This window comes from Phalacrocorax aristotelis, chromosome 16 (assembly GCF_949628215.1).
Source record: "Phalacrocorax aristotelis chromosome 16, bGulAri2.1, whole genome shotgun sequence".
Lineage (NCBI taxonomy): Eukaryota > Metazoa > Chordata > Aves > Suliformes > Phalacrocoracidae > Phalacrocorax > Phalacrocorax aristotelis.
Genome location: NC_134291.1, coordinates 13,318,252 through 13,337,015, shown reverse-complemented (window position 1 = coordinate 13,337,015; position 18,764 = coordinate 13,318,252). Strand labels below are relative to the sequence as shown.

The 18,764-nt window shown below is 59.9% G+C and overlaps 2 protein-coding genes across 2 annotated transcripts; both read right to left on the bottom strand.

Annotated features, from left to right (window-relative positions):
- Positions 1–974: 974 nt before the first annotated feature.
- On the bottom strand, positions 975–11,792 carry TRIM47 (tripartite motif containing 47). The gene is made up of 6 exons (XM_075111196.1): positions 10,993–11,792; positions 8,693–8,788; positions 7,904–8,134; positions 6,492–6,687; positions 5,713–5,787; positions 975–4,491 (listed from the first exon to the last, which is right to left on the bottom strand). The coding sequence occupies exons 1-6, from the start codon at positions 11,719–11,721 to the stop codon at positions 3,866–3,868; spliced, it is 1,953 nt and encodes a 650-aa protein (XP_074967297.1). The 5' UTR covers positions 11,722–11,792; the 3' UTR covers positions 975–3,865.
- A 1,735-nt stretch (positions 11,793–13,527) lies between these two features.
- On the bottom strand, positions 13,528–18,547 carry TRIM65 (tripartite motif containing 65). Its single transcript, XM_075111197.1, has 6 exons — positions 17,937–18,547; positions 17,303–17,398; positions 16,995–17,228; positions 16,332–16,503; positions 15,891–15,971; positions 13,528–14,638 (listed from the first exon to the last, which is right to left on the bottom strand). Exons 1-6 carry the CDS (start codon positions 18,402–18,404, stop codon positions 14,106–14,108), a joined length of 1,584 nt encoding a protein of 527 aa, XP_074967298.1. The 5' UTR covers positions 18,405–18,547; the 3' UTR covers positions 13,528–14,105.
- Positions 18,548–18,764: the final 217 nt, after the last annotated feature.

The window sequence follows — 18,764 nt, the reverse complement described above, 5'->3', positions numbered from 1 at the left end:
GCAGGAGGAACTCTTAAAAAAAATCAATGATTGCATAATTTCATTAAAAATAGAAGCCCTGCAAAACTAGAAGTTTTGAAGGGCTGCTTCTATCAATAACTGGTAACTGTATATCAATAACATACAACTATATATTAGGAGCATGTATTAACCTAAATTATATCTTTTTAGATGGCTTTGAGCTTGTCCTGCAGGGTTTGCAGCCCAGCCCTGTCTGAGTGTCTGAGAACCAGATCGGGACGGGAGGGAAAAGCAGAAAAACTACATAATGGAAACCAGATTTAAATAAACGCAGTGACATAATCTGTATGGTTCTTGGCAAGAAAAGAGCAAGTTTGTGCTTTTCATATCCGCTTTTTCAATAAGCTGTAAGTTTCCCTTTTAAGAAATGGTTATAACAAGCAGTCCTAATTCCTCTCCTATTAAAGTCAGTAGCAGACGTCCACTCGGGTTCCACCGAAGCGCCCAGCTGAAGCATTGCCACCTCGCAGGAACTGAGACTCACCCAATAATGTTTTCCTCCTAACTCCAGCCATTACTTGGTATCAAGAAACTCAACCTTCATTTCAAAAAAGTACCAAAGTGAGTGCCAGCATGTGTGGGAAGCTCTAGACCTCCCCGTCACATAAAAAACCTTGGAAATTTACATTCTAAAAGCCGAAAACACTAAGGAAAAAGTGCCTAATCTGTTCATCTTTGTTAATTCTAAGACAAGGACCGAGGTAGAGAGAGAACTGAGACAATTCATTGTTTCGAGTTGCCCAGGACTGACAATATTGTTACTGGATTTTAAGGTTCTTCCGCTCCTTTTGCGGTTGAGCAATAAAAATGTGTATTTGGCACAATGCCCTGGGACACACTTGGAAAATAAAATCTGTGTTATTTTACACCAGATGTACAGGACACAGAAAAATAAACGCGAGATAATAGGACTATAGCATTTTGGTATTTAAAGGAAAGACAACCCAGAGCAATGTCTGTATAATATTTAATCACAAATCATAGTCTCTAACATCATTATATTATTCTGTTACAGTTTTTTCACACACTGTAAAATACTCTACAGTAACTATATTTTAAAAATCCTAATTAGAAAAAGGAACACTCTGTGACAGTAGAAATAAGGGAACACAAAAAGGCTGTTTAAATTGCCAAGTGCTATCTATCCATCTAAACTCACCACATGCTGCATTTAGCTCTTTTGCAGCAAAAAAAAAATCAGCGATCCAGAGCTGGCAGAGTGCACATTTCCTAATCATTCCAGTTTACACACCAAATTATTGGCAACGCAGAGCACCCTGGGGGCATTCCTCCCGTCTTAAATGGGTCAGAATGTGCTTTATGCCCTAAACCATGAGGATTTCTAGAGCTTCCAGCCAGGATAGAAGCCAGCAGCAGGAAGGAGAGAGTTGGGTAGCACTTCCCAACTGCATCGCATCCCTCAAAACCCTCCGTACAGCTGCCTATCAGCATCCCAGCTCTTGGGGCAGAGGTGAATTAAGCAAAAGCAGCGGCACAACCAGAAGCAAAGCCCCAACACCAGACGCGTCCTCCTGAGCTGCTCCCATGTGGTTACAGGATGGAGAGGGAAAGATGTAGGATCCCGCCAAACCATCCCAAACCCTGGAGTTCAGACACTTGCATTTGTGCATTGGGCGGAGAAGGGAGGGGTGCGTGGCTCAAGCACGGATTTCCCCATGGAGCAATCACTCCGCCTACGGCAAAACGAGATGGGGCAAAGGCCCAGATCTGCTCTATTTACTCTGGCAAAACTCCTCGCTGCGAACATTGGGAGTTTTGCCTGAATACATGAGATTTAGAGCCCAGCCAGAGCCGAGACGGGAGCCCACATGCGAGATCTCTTCCTGCAGGCACGCAGCTGAGATCAAGGTTACCTTCCTCCTCCTCTCGGGACGTGACCACGCATGGGCTGTTGCACATCTCTACCTTTCTTATCTGGTAAGGCATTTCTGGTACCGACTCCTCTCCCGTGTTAGCAAAACAGCAGCGATGCCTGCGCTATGTCACCGCTGACATCTCGTGCAAAGGCTGAGTTTTGCAGGAGAGCGACTGGCGTGAGCCAAACAAAGCGGGTTTGAGGTAGGAGATCAGGACATGGGGAGCGAATTCCCATCTGGACAGAAGCCCGGCAGCATTCCCACTGGGCAGAAAAGGCCAAGTCTTCATCTGAAGATTTCGCTCTGGAAGCCCTACATCCCTTTTTACCACCGCCTGCAGCATTTTAGGAGTCACCGCATGTGGAGGAGGAACAGGAGGGATTTGCAGACACATCCCAGCCGTCCCTCGCCCCAAACCCACTCACCTGCCCTGCCCTGGGGAGGGGGTGGCTGCATTCGGACCCTTCAGCCCCTCCAACAAGAGCCCGAAGCAGCGGCTGTTTGCTGGGGACCAGCCCCTCTTCGGGCACCAGCAGGACTTGGCAGCGCTGGCAAACGAGTTACAGTAGAGGAGCTCTTTAAGCCCGAGTGTTTATTTAAATGTGGCTTTAACTGTAAACCTCCCGGCTTTGTGGCAGCCCTTTTTATTCACATTCACTTTTTTCCCTTGGCTCCCCTTGAATATACCACTATGATCTCCACCTTACCTTTTGGGGAATATATATTTCATATATTTAGGTAAATGGGCCATTTTCCATCCCTGTTGATGCGTCACCACTAATTCACTCACACCAGTGAAGAACCTGACCCAGTATATTTTCTCTCTAGGTATATACTACACAGCATTATGATTCTGTAAAGCATGCTTCGGGAGGTAGGTAGCAAACTAATCCCAGAAAAAATAAACTCGTGGAAAGGCACACTGTGCTGAGACAAGGCTGCCCTGTGTCGCCCTTACAGGCGGTATGTCTGTATTTTTCTTCTGGAAAAGCTCCCTTAGGACACGTGAACTGGCATTTTTGTCTCTCAGCCTGTGCTGCTGCTCCTTGACAGGAGGTTTCTCCCCTTTCCCAGATGGGATTTTTGGCTGTGGTGGGGAACAGCCCCACAGCCACGGGGCTCCAACACACGTGGGACCACGGCTTTTCCCAAACAAGCCTGGCCCCAGACCAGTGTTCAAAATACCCGCTGGCTGCAGCGCGAGGGAGGGCAAAGGTCCTCGTTTCACATTTGCAGCGTTAACGGGTGATCAGCCCTGCAGGGAGAGGTCACCGCGGCATCGCCTCTGCACCCAGCCGGGCTCCTCTGCGTCCCACCCACCCGGAGCACCCTGCTCACCCACCCCAAGGCACGGCGGCGATGCGGGCACCGGGGAAGCGACCGCATCTGCTTTGGGGGTACGCCCGGTCCATGCTGGCCTTGCTACTTCAAAGGCACTTCATAAGGAGTATGTGGAAGGTGTCGACGAGCCAGCGCTTAAAAAAAGAAGCAGCAGCAGCGACACAGAGACCGAGATAAGGCACGAAGCAGAACATCTATGCAAGTCACTGGGGCAGTGTGAGCAGATATTAAGGAGAGGGACCGGGCAGCCCGGCAGCTGGCCAAGACACAGATTCGGATCTACAGGGCACTTCTCCTGGGCAATGTGCTTTACCAAGAAAGGCTGTATCATGGTCCCTGATGTCCAGAAAGGGAAACTGTGGGGCAGGGAGCAGCACAGAGACTCACCCAAGCTCGCTCAGCAGCCCAGCGGCAGAGCCGGCGCTTGGATCCAACCCCCTGCTGGCTCCCAGCCCGCGGCTCTGCCCGCCAGACGGCTTCATCCACCCCGGGTCACAAACAGCACAGAGTGAGGAGGGAGGACTGCCACAGAGAAATGCAACGCTACCGAAGAGAAGCCGTGATGGCGGCAATACAGCGCAGGAGAGACTTTTCTGGGTCTTCCTGTGCTCCCGCTCTCTGGGCAGTTACCTACGCTTTAGCACCGAAACGCAATCTTTCTTCAGTGGCCCGATCTGCAGGTGGGCATCGACGCTCTCTAGGAAGAAGGCTGGTTTCAGCTTGAACGAGAAAAGAGAAGGGAATTGGTGGTTGATCTTGTTCTGGAAGGGGTCAAACTGACCCTTGGTAAAATGGGAGGCCTTGAGCTGCTGCAGGCAGGTCATCTTGGAGTCCTTGACTCCATAGAAGGTCAGGGCCTTCTCCGAATACTCCAGGAAGACCCCAATTGTGTGGAAAAACGGCTGCTGGATGACGGACTCAAAGCCACCAAACCAGGCCACGTAGTTCTCCCCGTTCCACTGCAGGCAGCAGGACCTGTCGTTCCGCCCCAGGCGGCCGCGGTTGTAGGCCTCGCGGGGGTCGAAGTCCTCGGCGATGATGCCGACGCTGACCCAGCCGTCGATGAGCTCCACCTCCCAGTAGTAGTTGCCCCGGTTCATGAGGTTCACACCCAGCACCTGCTCACAGTTGATGAACCGGGTCGGGCTCTCTGGGTAGGGGATGGGGCACAGCACCCGCTTGGCCCCTTTGGTGCCAAACAGCTGGATGAACTTGTCGGCCGTGTCACTGTCCAGGTCAATGATGAAAGCAACTGTGTGGGGCAAGGAGGAGACGTGAGGACGAGGAGGGAAACAGGAGGAAATCCCCCCAGCCCTCCCCACTCTGATCAGGGGATCAGAGCCTTCGGCGATTAGCGTGATCCTTTCTGGCTTCCACCATCACTCTGTCCCCTTGCTTTTAAATCCCACGGCCAAATTCAGCCGATGAGGGTAAGAGGCTGAAAGAGTTGATACTCCCGTAAGCAGGATGAATACAGGTAACCAGGCGGAGGAGAGAGCAGAGGGGCTGCTTGATGAGCTCAACCATGTTATCAGACATTGGAGAATGTAGGTAGAGTGGTAGTAGAAACATCCGCTATAAAAGCGGGTTTCAGGCAGCCACAGCCAAACACAGCAGGGAGGGACCCCAAGACGACAGGAGAACAAACAGTCAGGCACATCACAGCTACAACCAACTGCTCCTTGCGGCCGGCTCTCACTGCCCTGCGGCTCCCGCAGTGTGCAGAGCCGTGCGAGAACCGCTGCTGCATCCCAAACAGGGGGGATGTCCGACAGGAACAGCCCTAGACGCGTGTCGCTGCTGATGGCATTGCGGGTCTGAGCCCATGGTGTGTCCAACCCCTATAGCGGTGGCACAGCACGTCCCACCTGAGCCCAGGCTTTGCTGCCCGGCTCCCAGTGGGGCGCACCAGAGCTGCCGAGGCAGATCTTGTCCTCTACGGACGTCTCAGTAGGTGACCCCACATCCCCTGTACGGCTGTGGGGGGATGCGCGGGGTGTTGAAGCCTAAGACCAGCCCTGCACCCTCCAGCCTCAGCCGCCTCTGTTCAGCCTCTGAATCATCCCTCCGTTTGCTGCCGCTGAAGCTGACCCTCCTCGGACCACTGCTCGGCAGCAAACAAGGCAGATGCACAAACTCTGATCTAATTTACCGGAGGATCCAATTCGTCAAGGGCTGGAAGGCAGCAGAAATTACACAGTACACCTGCAGCCCCCCTCCGGCAGCTGGTCCAGCAGAACCACAGACAAGGGAAAAAAAAATATCACCTAAACAGATTATGATCGTTGCCAGGAACACAAGGAGGCTTCGTGTTAGCTGAGCAATATTTCCTCCGGTGGCGGCAGCGCTCCTGCCAGCCGTCGGCTCGGAACCTGCGCTGGCCGGGCATGCGGCAAGGAGCCGGCCGGCCACGAGAGAGGAAAGGGAAGATGGACCTTAGCAACAACTGTCAAAGCAAAAGTCCCTCGCTTACATTTCAGGAAGTAATCACGGCTCTCCAGGCAGGCAGGATTGTTTGACTTGTCTGGAAGCTGGGATTTGGCCAACGCTGCAGAGACAGGGACAGAAGGGTTTGCCATCAGCAAAGAAACCGATGCCACGAACGAGGGCGTTACTGGAGCATCGCCCCCCTGCCCGACACCCTGGTGGTACCCAGCTGCTGCGGCCCCCGAGCCCCAGCCGGCACCCCCTGCTCCTCCTGCACATCCCTCAGACATGGGGAAGGACAGATGCCACCTTTGCCACCCCAGGGAAATGGGTGGGTGTGGGGGGGAAGAACTGGCTGCAATTCCCACAGGCATCCAAGAAAATGAGAGGGGAGAGAGCTTAGGCTAAACAAGAGAGCACGGGAGAAAGCTGCCGCGGTGGCTTCCTAGCCCTGGCAGGTTTGGGAGACCACAGCCTGCCCCGTGAAGAGGATCATCTATCCTGGGAAGAAAAAGTCCCCTTTGATGGGAGGCCACTTTGGCCGCTTGCCCCCTCCCACAGGGCCCTGCCTAACTCCCAGGCTGTTTGTTGCCTCTCCAGTCTCCGGTCTCCGTGGAAAAATTCATAAAACCTCAAGGACGAGGCGTAAGCCCAGACAGGGATTGTGCAACGTGCAGCACAACCGTGCCGGGCAGCTTCCAGGGCTGGTGGGAAAGGGGCCAGTGCTCGCAGGAGCCATGGAGCCCGCAGGCATCTCCCACCTACACGGGGAGGATGGAGGGTGACAGGGTGACCTCTGGGCAGAGGGGCTGGGTGAACACAGACCTTTGTCCATCTCCTGGTAACTCAGCCCATCGATTTCTTTCCCCTGCAAGTGGTGCCACTGGCTTTTGCATGCAGCAGACAGCACATCCTTCACGGCGCCCACGGCTTGGGTGCATTTGGTGAAGTTCAGCTCGTTCTGGAAGCTCGGAGCCGGGGAGAGGTTTTCTTCCATGGCTACTTTTAAGGCCTGAAATTCCTGAGCCAAAAAGACAGAGTTCCAGGAGGTTTCAAACAAGCCGAAGTTGTCTCTTGTTCCACAACCCCACCCTACCCCGGCGGATTTGGGAGCTGGCAGCTCACAGGACTTGGCCCAAGGACAGCTTTGCATAAGGGAGGAGGGCGCTTTCCCGGCCACGCGTTCCTGGCACCTTCTCTTCGCTCCCTTTCAGACCTGGACCCAGACCATGCCCGCCTCGCAAGGAGCAGCATCTCCTCCCAAAAAGCTCTGCTCCTGCTGGGCTGCCGGGGAAGGGGGGATGCTGGACGGGGGCAGTGGGGCACCCCAACCTCTCGCTCTCTGCCCCCCACCCGTAGGTACCCAGCCCGGGCAGCACATCAGCTTCCGCTGAGCCACGGCCAGGATGCAGGTGGGGGTGACAGAGGAGAAAGTCTCGGCCGCCTGGTTCCCCCGGGAGCAGCGAGGGGAGAGGACTGTGCCAACGGGAGTGAGACTCTGCAGCCCTCATGTCCCAGGGCTCCTGGTGATATCCCGAAGAAAATAGAATTTTTGGAATTTTCCACGAAGCCATAACAATGAACCACGTGAGCCGGGCAAAACAGAATTTGGCAGCCAGAGAAGAGAGCTGAGAGAGAGGGAAGCGTTTGTTTTATGACTATATCCTTGAGGAGAGCTGAGAAACTGATCAAAGCAAACATCCCGCCTCAGAAAACGCTGAGAATGGGGCGATAAAGTGTATAGTCAAGGAGAACGACTAATTGGGATGTTGATAAGAACTAAAACAAAGTGCCCTTTAGGTGAACTATCCTCATTATAATACCAAAAATCACGCCGATAGGCCAGAATCCCCCCTCAAATAAGCCCCTCACTCTCTGAGCATGTGTGGTAAATTAAAAGTGAGCTGTACCTTTAAGTTGAAACGAGAAAGAAACTACCCAATTATTAGCTGAGGGGTGCAAATATTAGCTGTGACCGACACATTTAACTGTATAAATGCCTTGTAGTTTCTCAGTGCGGGGTGCAGCTTTGCGCAGTTACCACCCAGCACCCGCCTTTGCGCAAAAATGAATTCAATAAAATACCCCCGCTCTGGGGGCAGTTTGGTGTTTTGCACGGCGGGCGAACAAAGCCGCTTTTCGGGATAACGCTGGCACCCACCTCCACGTGAAATGGGACAAAACCCCAACAGCCAACGTTATCAGCTCCTTCTCCTCGCCCCATCCCACCCAAGCACCTGGAGGAAGTAGATGGTGTCGGTGCTGGGGACGTTCTCCAGGTTTTGCTTGCACTGGGCCAGCTTGGCTCGCCTCCCCTCCTTCCAGCGGAGATCGGCCTCGGCCTCCCCCAGCTTGGAGCGCTCCCCGTCCTCGATGAAACCGGCCACCTCCTTCCGGAAGGTCGCCAGGACCTCAGAGGCTTCTGCAAAGAGCTTCTCGACTCTCTCCCTCTCCTTCGAGGCGGCACCCTGAGCGCAGGGAGAGAGGGGTCGGGGTCACCTCCTGCAGGCGAGGGTGTGGGAAAGCACCCCTGTCCCCTGCCCAGCACCCAGTTCTCAGCTCTGTGGGGTCCACCTGACACCCCGTAACCCCCTTCACCCAGGAGCTCAGAGCCCTTTACAACCCAGGTGTCAAGGGACCTGGCCGGGCATGGCCGCTCACTGCTCCACCGTGTCTCGTGTCCCCAGGTGGTGAAGCGACACCTTTGCACAAGGGCTGACGGGGACCAGACCCCCCGTGAGCCTTGGGGAGGAGGTGCAAGAGCCAGAGGATGCCCTGGCACGGCCCTTGCCCCGTTCCTCCTTCCAGGTTGCAAACGAAAGCAACCAGAGATGCCACGAGGGTTAGCAGAGATGAGAAGCAAGAATCCTCGGGGACCCTTGCCAGGGTCGCGTTGTTTTAGAGAGCGCTTGCTCCCCTGCGAGCACCACCTCTACACCCTGCACACCCCAAAAGCTCACGGCCCCTTCGCCTCCGCTCCCTGGCCCAGCAGAGCTGCGCTTACGGAGCGAAGCCATCGCAGTCACCTTAATGAGCGCCACCATCTTCTTGGCCTGCGCGATGGTGACCGCCAGCTCCTCCAGCTCGTTCTCCGCATCGCTGAGGAATTTGGCTTGTTGGGCCTGCGGACACAGAGGACAAACACTGAGCTCTGCCCCCCGATCCCGGCGGAAGGGAGGTGTGGGGGACTCAGCCTCTCCCTAAAGTTCAACCCGCAGCCCCCTCTCTGACTGTGACCTTGCTACGAGGTGTCGGGTGAAGGGTCAAGGGGAATCGCGAGTTGTTTTGCTCCCCTGCAAACATCCAACCTGCGAACATCCCTTCTCACTCAGCTGGGAAACTAAAGGAGCAGCCAGGCTGCAAAGGGTCACACGCAGCTCCATGCTCCCCACCCTGGTCCCAGCGGAAACCAAACAAAATAGGAAACTGAAAGCAAAACCACGGGGCAGCGACTGCAGGAAGTGCAGCTAAGCCGTGTGCTCTTAGTGTGGATCCCAAGGCTCAGAAAAATCTGCTTGGGATGGGCGTAGGAACCAAAAGGCAGACCTGGAGCACTCAGAAACGCAGCGCTGTCCCCTGGACATTTCTCGTTAGGAGCAGAGCAAACCAGCTCAGGAGCACGGGGTGCTGCGCGGCTGCAGAGGCAGCATCGTCCAAACGCAGCCCTTCGTGACACACCAGCCATCACCCATCACGAGGCCGGGTCCCTCGGGAGCCAGGAGGACATTGCACTCCCCGACTGGGGCAGCTCCCCCCGCCGATGCTCAGCCCCCTGCAGCGCTCGTGTCCGGCAAGGGGCAACAGGCGCTTTCCCCATCCATCCTTCTCACCCCGCAGCATGAGGCTGGTGGCAGACAGCAGCCACAGAGGCCGTGCGGGTGACGTTAAGCAGCGCCCGCTGTGGCTCCAGAGCTCCTCAGGGCTGGGATCACACACGCTTTCTATTTTAAGGCACTTGATGACTAATGACGCCGGTGAAAGGGTTTTCCTGCAGCCCCAAGAGCCTGCGAGGGAGCGGGAGCTGGCTCAGGGCTGCCTCTGTGCTCCCCGCCAGTGCTTCTGCAGCCCCTGGGCTCTCTCCCGGAAAAAGCAAACCCCCCCCCACAAGGTCCCCAAATGCCCCATATGGAGATGCCACTGCGCCGCAAGCCTCGCAGGCTCCCATCTGCCTGCAGCCCCGCAGAGGCCCCACGCACTCGAGGCAGCAGTGCCCAGGAGGGCAGCACGGTGCTGGGCTTGGAGCCCCGACTCCCCGGGAGGCTCGTGGGTGCGAATCTGGGATGTGACTCAGCCGCATCTGGGAATGGGAGTGACGGAAAAAAACCCCGCTGCCAAAAAGCCAGGACACAAAGGGCTGGTGGAGCGGGAGCGGCGGCCGGGCAGGCTGCCAGCGGCTGAGAAAAACCGCCTCGACAAAGCTGTGGGAACGAGATGGAGAGGACGGGTGCCCCGTGACGGCGGGGGCGGCCACCCCGGGGCATCCCAGGCACCCTCGCCCCCAGCCCTCCACCCACGGGGACTGCGAGTTGGGCTCCACAGCGGGACCAAACCCCACGGGCTGGCTGGCAGCGGGTCCTGGGGCTGCCTGTCATTCCCCCACCCCACAGGGTGACCCCATGGCACAGCACCCTGTCCATACACCCCCCACGCTGGGGTGGGGTTCCCCATGGGCACAGGGCTGCAGCACCCACCCCACACGGGGTGCCTCACCAGTGCCTCACCTGCACCCCCCCACCCCACAGGGATTAGGTCCCCTGTGGGGATGTGGGCGCCACGTGAACCCCTTCCAGGGGTGCTGCACCTCACCCCACCCAGGGTGCCCCACCAGCACTGCACTCCGTATGGACGCCCCCCTCCCAGGGTTAGAGCCCGCGTGGGGATATGGGTGCTGCACCGCACCCCGCACAGGGCGGTCCACCAGCACCGCACCCCATACCAACGCTCGCATGCCAAGGTTAGATCCCGCGCAGGGATATGGGTGCAGCACCCTCCCTCCCCACCCAGCCTGCCTCATCCCTCCCCACCCGGGGTGCCCCACCAGCGCTGCCCCCCCACTAGGGTTAGGGCCCGCGTGGGGATACAGGTGGTGCACCTCAGCCCACCCAGGGTACCCCACCTGCACTGCACCCCGTACAGACGCACCCATGCCGGGGGCTAGGTCCCGCGTGGGGATATGGGTACCGCTCGCTCCCCCCCACCCACCCAGCCCCATCCCTCGCCACCCGGGGTGCCCCACCCGCACCGCACCCCGTACGGACGCCCCCCTACCAGGGTCCCACCGGGACAACCCCCGCGCGGGGCCCCCCCCCACCCCTACCCCACGCACCTCCTTGTGCTCCCGCTCCCGCTCGAGGGACACCACGTCGTGGCCGCGATGCTCGTGGGCGCAGCAGCGGGAGCAGACGCAGGTTTGCTCGGCGCGGCAGAAGCCGTCGAGGGGCTGGAGGTGGCGGGGGCAGAGCCCCTCCTCCAGCCGCCGCAGCGGGGCCACCAGGCGGTGGGCGCGGAAGGCGGGGGCGCGGCGGTGCGGCTCCAGGTGGGCTCCGCAGAAGGAAGCCAGGCAAACCAGGCACGACCGCGCCGCCGCCACCCGCGACCCCGCCGGGCACACGTCGCACAGCACCGCCGCTCCTTCCTCCCCCGCCGCCTCCTCCTCCTCGGTGGCTCCCGGCGCCATGGGGGACCCGGCGGCTGCGGACGGGGGGGACGCGGGGGACGGCGGGGACGCGGCGGCGGCGGCCGCCAGCAGCGGCAGCACCTCGCAGAGGGCGCGGTTCTTGCGGAGCCGCAAGGCTGCGGGGACGGGCTCCTGGCAGAGCGGGCAGCGGACGGCCCCGCCCGCCCCGCCGCTGCCCTCGGGGGGGCCCGGCCGCTGGCGGAGCGCCCCCAGGCAGCCCTGGCAGAAGTTGTGCCCGCACGGCACCGTCACCGGGTCCTTCAGGAGGTCGAGGCAGATGGGGCAGCCGAAGGGACCGTCGGGCAGCCCCGGGGCCGCCAGCGCCCGCCGCAACGCCTCGATGGAGGGCGGCGGGGGGCTCCCGAGCGCGGCCTCCATCCCTCAGCGCCCCGAGCGGCGCGGCCCGGCCCGACCCGGCCCCAGACCCGGCCCCGGCGGGGGGCGGGCGGCCGCCGCGCCCCGCCCGCCCGCTCCGCCCCCCCCCCCCCCGTGCCCGGAGCGGGGCGGCTGCGCCCCGGGGCTCCGCTCCCCCGGCGGGGCGGGGGGGATCTGCTGCCTCCCGGGGGGCCTGGCCCGCCACGCACTCCCGGGACCCGCTCCCCAGTCGCCCGCCCCCCCCCCGCCCCCCCCGGCGCCTGGTCCCTCTCCCCGGGCCCTGGGAGATCGGCCCCCCCCGGGCGCGGCACCCCGCTGGGGACGCCCCGCCGCGGTCCGAACCGTCGCCCAACGAGTTAAAAATCACACGCTCGGGAGAGACATCGCTAATTTTTTGCAGGGTTTCGCAAGCCTGGGTGCTCGGTGGTTTTCCAGAAACCAGGCACACCGAAGGTGGCTACCTCCCTACACTTACACAAGAGTGAGCCGATGGCCAAAACACCCCGTCCCTAAGCCTAGGTTAGACGTTAAAACATGAAACAGCGCTGGATCAAAAAGAACGGGATCTAGGTTCACAATAGCTAAACATATACAACACCCCTTCTTTCCAAGGGGGAGGTTCTTTCACAATCACTACCTCCCACCGGGGTCTGCTACCTCTAAAGGATCAGCCCCGCCGGGATCCAGCCCCTCCCCGGCTCTGCTGCCCGCAGGGGTAGCTGCTGCACACCCCCGAATCTGCCTCTGCCCAGGAAAAGTGCTGCCAGCCCAGTCCAACCTCCTCCCCAGGGTCTGCTGCCCCCCGCACCCACCCCCCGCCCCCACGATCTGCTGCCCCCCGCGCCCACCCCCTGCCCCCACGATCTGCTGCCCCCCACGCCCACCCCCTGCCCCCAGGATCTGCTGCCCCAGGAACCACTGCCACCCCATGGCCCCCAGGAGCTGCTCCCCACTCTGGGGCCGCGTAGAGGGTCCTGAGCTCCCCCAGCACTCCAGTGCAGGTGCTTTCCTGCTCCTGGCCCCAAATCAGCCATTTCTGTAGCCAAAAAGGGACACCGTGCCCAGGTCCTGGCTCAATCCCCATCCCCTCTTCCTCCGGGGCCTGGCCGGAGCTGGTGGGCACCAGGCAGGGATGGGCCTGGGAAGACACCAAAGTGCTTTTGGTCTAGGGATCTGCCTGGTAAACGTGGGATCTCTGGATACCTCCTATGGAGGGTACACAGACAATTTTTTCCGCTTAGATCGAAGTTCCCAGGTCCACACTGTCCCAAGACGCAACCCGAGGACAGGCCTGGAAGGAGTGGGGAGGTGCAGAGTGAAGGAGGAAGCACAGCAAGAAAAATTGCATCTGTCCTTGAAGAAGGGGATTGATGCTTTTAAGCCATTTTTCCCCAAAGCAAACAAGCCGATGTGATTCATTCCCTACGTGTTCACCTGCATGTCCCCAGCGCCTCTGAACCCGCTGCCCGGTTTTGTCCCGTTAGTCCTCACCCGCACACTCGCAGGGGAGGCAGGCGTTGCTGGACCTGCCGCCTCGCCCTTGGAAAAGCTTCAATCAAAGCATCGGGTTTTCTTCTGTGCCAGATCAGCCTTGGGGCAGAGCCCAAGGAAACCAAGTTTCCTTATCGCACCGCTACTGTAAATAAAAGACCTTCCACTTCTGCCGCCAGCCGCACTGCGAGGGGCTGGTCCCCGCTGCTGGCCCTGCACGGACGCGGAGGGGCAGGATGGGGCCCTGCAGGGACGGATCCTCACCTCTCCCAGCATCGCTTGGTCCCGCGGCTCCCAGCAGCACCGAGGTCAAACCAGTAGGAAAACAGAGCTTTATTGGGGAAAGCAGCTATGTAGAAAGAGCAGCTGCAGTGCGGCACCCGAAAAAGCTGCTCTGCCGTCTCCGAGGGTGGCAAGAGGTGACTCGCAGGGGCTGGGGGAGCAGGACCTGCCTGCATGTGGGGCTGGGGGAGCACAGGGCTCCCTCCACATTGCTCCACAGCACCCCATGGCTGCAGCACCCCCCTCCAGGGTCCCCCCCCACCCCAAATCTTCTCCAGGCTTGGGAGATTTAGCACAGAGAGGAGAAAGAGGAAAAACCTAATTTTTTAACCCTCCCTATCCCCATCCCTCGCCCTATCTGCAGGGACAGGCACCTGCACGTACCCCCTCACACCGCGACGGGGAGCTTCACTCCCACGGCCCCTGGCCCTGCACCCTTTCCCCTGCCCCACCTTGTGTGCCAGTGTGATATTCGCATATGCATCAGATGGGTTAATTTGCAAGTCTGTCTTCATCGGCTCTTGTCAAAACAGGGCACCCCACTCCTGCCTCCGCTCCGGGGTCCCACTTGCACCGCGACAGCCCGGCTAACGGAGCAGCGCGGCAGCTCCGGCTCAGTCCCTCTGGCACAGCGTCACTGCTCGCCCCTCGCACAGCCAAAAGACGGGGTAGAGGGGCTCGGTGAAGACATTGTGGAAGGAGTGGATGAGCTGCACCTGCTCCCCGAGGCCGTAGAAGGAGAGGACCCCCTTGCCATAATCCAGGCTGACCCCCAGGTTTTTATAGAGCTGCTCCTGGATTTTATCTGCCTGGCCCTTGTGCCAGGCCAGGTAACAGTCCTCCCGCACCTGCAGCCCCCACGAGCCCCCGTCCAGCCCGATGTTGAACTTGTGGCCCTGCTGCCGCTGCCGGGGGAGGCCGCGGTAGGTCACCCCCAGGATGACGGAGTGGCTGGAGATCTTCACCTCCCAGTAGTGGTGGCCGTGGTCGTAGCCCTGCGTGCACAGCACCTGCCAGAGCTCGAAGCGTGGCCCTTGCTCCTGCCGCCCGCAGAGGGCTCTGGGGCCGTGCTTGGCTTTCTGGTTACTGTTTGACAGCTCCAGGTACTTGTTGGCCGTCTCGGGATCGAAGGTCAGGTTGCGGTGGTCTGGGAAGAGCAACAGCATAGATGGGGCTGAAATGCTTCATCAGACTTTTATACCCTCGGTGTGAGCCCCCCCAGCGGTGATGCTGTTTAAACTGCGTAGGGTTGGCTCCCAAAATAGAAGGGAACAAGTTGTAGCGTGTTTGCAGGGGAAGAGGGTTGGGGTGAGATGCCGATACCTGCCCGCCCGCCTGCTAGAATGGAAACAGCCCAGAAATAGCTGGCGAGGCATGGAGACGTGATGCTTCACGCAGTCCTTGCACAGCCCAGCTCACAGCCAGCCAGCAGCGGTGGCTTCGTGGTCATTTTGGAAGAGATGTGCTTGGTTTTAAGAGCAAAAAATAAGTGCATGGGTGGGGAGAGGGGGAGAAAACCAAGCATGGTACTGGGGGGAGTTACTCTCCTCCACATGGGCTGCAATAACTCCTCCTGCCGTGGGCACTCACTGGCCTCCAGCACCTCACCTTTCTCCTGCAACAACCCGGCCCGGCCAGCTACGCTGGGCTCATGCCTGCTGCCCATAAATAACATTTTTTTTTTCCTTTTAATAACCCTGAGAACATTTTGTGGGGCCTGACGGAAGGAATCCTTATCGGTCCCATCGTCATCAATTGCCTCCCCAGCAAGAATGACATGACCAACGTGCCCTAAACATTACCCAGCCCTTTTCCCAACAGGGAGGAGATGGAAAAAAGAGCATTGAGGAAACCCCTACAGACTTGGTGCAGGATGGGCCCAGGGAGGGAAGGGGACACGAAGGACTGTGGCTGGGAGTGCTGGGGCCATACCCCTGCATAGAGAGCAACGGCTGCAGGCAGGGCTCTGGACTGGTGCTGTGCAGCTGGGGCAGCCCACGGCACGTCCCTGCGGGTGCTCGCGTTCCAGCCTGCCTGTGGGAAAGTGCCGTGTCTAAATATGGGTCGTCGGGAACAGGCACGTCGCTCCTGCCCAGGCGAGATGCCCGAGGCCGGTGAAAAGGAGAGGATGGAGATAGGGCAAGATCTGGAGCTGCAACCGACCCAATGCCGGGCACTGGCAGCCCCAGTTCCATGGGACAGCGTTCCCTGGTGCCGCAAATCCCCCTTTCCCGGCCACACAGTGTCCCCGAGTCCTACAACACCCTCCTCTGCATTGGGAGAGCCAGGGAAGGAGCCCCCATCACCACAGCCGTGCCACCCTCCTCCCAGGGAAGAGCTCGGCCTGCTGGGGACCCCAGCGGGGTGCCATCCCTCCAGACCCCCCACATGCTCCTCACCCTTCAGAAGCTCAGCTCGGAGCTGGCACTCGGGGAGAGGGGCCACCACCCTCACTCCTGGCCTCTGGGGATGCACCGGGCCTGTGGAGGATGGAGACAGGCACTTTGAGTGATGCGACCCAAAAACTTGTTCCTTCCTGGCTTTGATGGAGGAGGAGGAGGAGGAGGAGAAGGAAGCCCATCGTATCCAAGGCTGGGAGCAAGCACACGCCACCTGCGGCTTGGCATTGCCAGCAAGGAGGGGCCACAGGGAAGGCACCCAGCTCATCCCACCCCGCTGATGCCCATCTGCTGAGCAGCAGATGTGTCTCCCCATCCGAACCCCCTGTGCCCGGCAGCTGTGTCCCCGGCAGCCGTGTCCCCAGCAGGGTGACACGGGCCAGGCTGTGGTTCAGGATGACTTGGAGCCCTTCGGGGTGGCTCTGTGAACGGGACGGTTACCTTGGCCAATGGGGCTGGGGGCTTTGGGGGCCACAGAGTCGGGCAGGTCCCCCAGCAGGAGTCTGGAGATATTGGTGAGGATCTCAGTGATGGGCTTAACCACACTGGCCATGTCAAACTCCATGTGGGGCAGCACTTCTGGGCTCTCCGGAGACGGGAGGAGGGGGAACTCCTGTGGATACAAGCACAGACACCCATGCACCAGCCTGGGGAGGACCGGCGGCTCCGAATCCCGTCTGCACACGCTGCCTCTCCCCAGTGGGTGATGGGGGCAACCCCAAAACGTCTGCCGATAGCTGCGGCTGGCGCACAGGGTCAGGGGGGCGTGAGGCTGCGGGGAGCGGGGGGGTGCAGCACAGGACTTTCAGTTCTGCTGGTGGTGGAGGAGCCTTGCCGGGGTGGGAGAACCCTGGTTTGGGGGTGGGAGATGCTGCCCACAGCCCTGCCAGCAGCACCATCCGCTCCGATCCAGCATCGCCCCCCCACCAACTTTTCAGGGACCCTCTCCCCAGAAAGCAGCTCTTCCCCACAGCCCCATCACACCCCTGAGCCAGGCTGAGGATGCGTCCCCTGTGGGGAAGGGGTCAGCCACATCCCCTCACCAAAAGGGCACGGGGCCGGCAGCGCCCAGGCGCGGGGAGGGACGCGGCGGTGGGACGGTACCTGGAGGAAGGTCCTGTGGTCAGGGCAGGCCAGCAGGTGCTGAGCCCTCTTGATGTGCTGGCCGAGGACGTCCAGGCGGTCCTTCAGGAGATTCCAGTCCTCTTCCACATGCCCCAGTGCTGCCGCCTGCTCTTGCTCGATCCTGGCCACTGCCTGCCACTGGCAGTCCTCCAGGGCTTTGCTCAGGAGGGTGAATTTGCTCTGAATCACCGATTTGAGCCCCTCGGAGGAGTCCTGAGCAGGGAAGAATCATGAGAGCCAGCACGCTCCCTCCCAAACGCCTGGCACGGGGGTGGCCACGGTGCTACCTTGATGCTGTTCATTTGGTCCTCCAGCTCCTGCATCGCCCGCTCGATCCTCTCCGACTCCTCCTGGGCTTTTTCCAGGGACTCCTTCAAAAGGGCCTGTGACGAGAGGCACCAAGGCTCTGCGGTGCAGCATGCTGCTGCCCACCCGGCCCCCGGGAGCCCTCTCAGGGCTGCAGGGCAAGGCTGGCAGGGAAGGAGAAGGCTTGGGAAGGGGAGAGGCTGCAACCAGGGTCACTGAGAATCACAGAATGGTAGGGGTTGGATCATCTCACTCAACCCCAGTGAAACCCTGTGCTGCCTTTCACCCATTTTTAGCTGTTTCCTCTAGATTAGGGGGTCACAAACACGCATGGCACTGTCTGTCTCCTGCCACTGGATTTACCCAGCCTTCTGCTGCTCCTGGCAGGCCCCAGTTTCTTGGGGAGCAGACAGGTGCTGGTGGCATCCCCCTGGCCAGGACTCATGCAAGCCGCCTCTTCAGCTGAGGCTGGGCACAGCTCAGCACACAGAGAGACATCACATCCCCCAGCAGGGCAGGGGACAGCGGAGGTGGATGCCGTGCCGTGCCCAAGCTGCTGCGGCTCCCCTCGATCCCCCCCGCTGCCACCCCGGTCCTGCCACCCATTGCCCCCACCTCCTTTTTAGAGCGTTCCTCCTCCAAGAGCACCCGCCGGTGCTGCTGGCACTGCCGGACGGTGCAGACGCAGCAGATGCACTGCCGCTCGTCCTCGCAGTACAGCTCCAGCGGGCGCCCGTGCTGCGGGCACAGCTCGCCGTGGGCCGCCTCGCACCTCTCCGCGGCCGAGACTTGCGCCTCGCCATCCCGCGCCAGCTCCACCACGCTGCACAGGTTGACGTTCTTCTTCAGCTCCGGCTGCTGCTCGAAGACCCTGCAGCACACGGGGCACGTGTAGCTCTTCTTGGCCCCGGCGGGCACCTGCTCTTGCTTGTGCCAGTAGTTGCTGATGCAGTGCTTGCAGAAGTTGTGCCCGCAGGGCAAGGTCACGGGCACCCTGAACAGCTCCAGGCAGATGGAGCACACGAGCTTCTCCTCCAGCTTCTGCGAGACGGGCGATGCCATCCTGCCTGCGCCGGGGATCATGGCGATGGAGGAAAGAACCCGGGGAGGGAAGCCGGGGAAACAGAAACTCAGCTGTGCAGAGAAGGAAGAGATGGTGACGCCGAGCCCAGAGGCGGGTCAGGGCTCCGAGCCAGCCATGCTCTTAAAGAGACACCCAGTGGGTGCCCCCTTGGCCCCCCCCAGCTCTGCCACACACCGGGGAGACGATGGTCAGAGCTGCTCCCGCCAGGGACAGGGAGAGCCGCGAAGCACAGCAGGAGGCCCCGGAGAGGACGAGACGCTGCCGAGACAGGGAGACACGTGCAAGAGGCTGACAAGGCTCAGAGCAACCTGCGTTTCCGTGACTGCATTTGCACAGGTATGCGTACGATGCACAATTTG

Bases quoted from the DNA above. Each gene is read 5' to 3' on its own strand.
- TRIM47 (XM_075111196.1), bottom strand. From the start codon at position 11,721: ATGGAGGCCGCGCTCGGGAGCCCCCCGCCGCCCTCCATCGAGGCGTTG. The intron at 8,789-10,992 runs GTGCGTGGGGTA...CTGTGTCCGCAG, and splicing joins GGGAGCGGGAGCACAAGGAG to GCCCAACAAGCCAAATTCCT. The intron at 8,135-8,692 runs GTGACTGCGATG...CCCTGCGCTCAG, and splicing joins AGATGGTGGCGCTCATTAAG to GGTGCCGCCTCGAAGGAGAG.
- TRIM65 (XM_075111197.1), bottom strand. From the start codon at position 18,404: ATGATCCCCGGCGCAGGCAGGATGGCATCGCCCGTCTCGCAGAAGCTG. The intron at 17,229-17,302 runs GTAGCACCGTGG...TTCCCTGCTCAG, and splicing joins ACCAAATGAACAGCATCAAG to GACTCCTCCGAGGGGCTCAA. The intron at 14,639-15,890 runs GTGAGGAGCATG...TGCTCTTCCCAG, and splicing joins CCGAGCTGAGCTTCTGAAGG to ACCACCGCAACCTGACCTTC.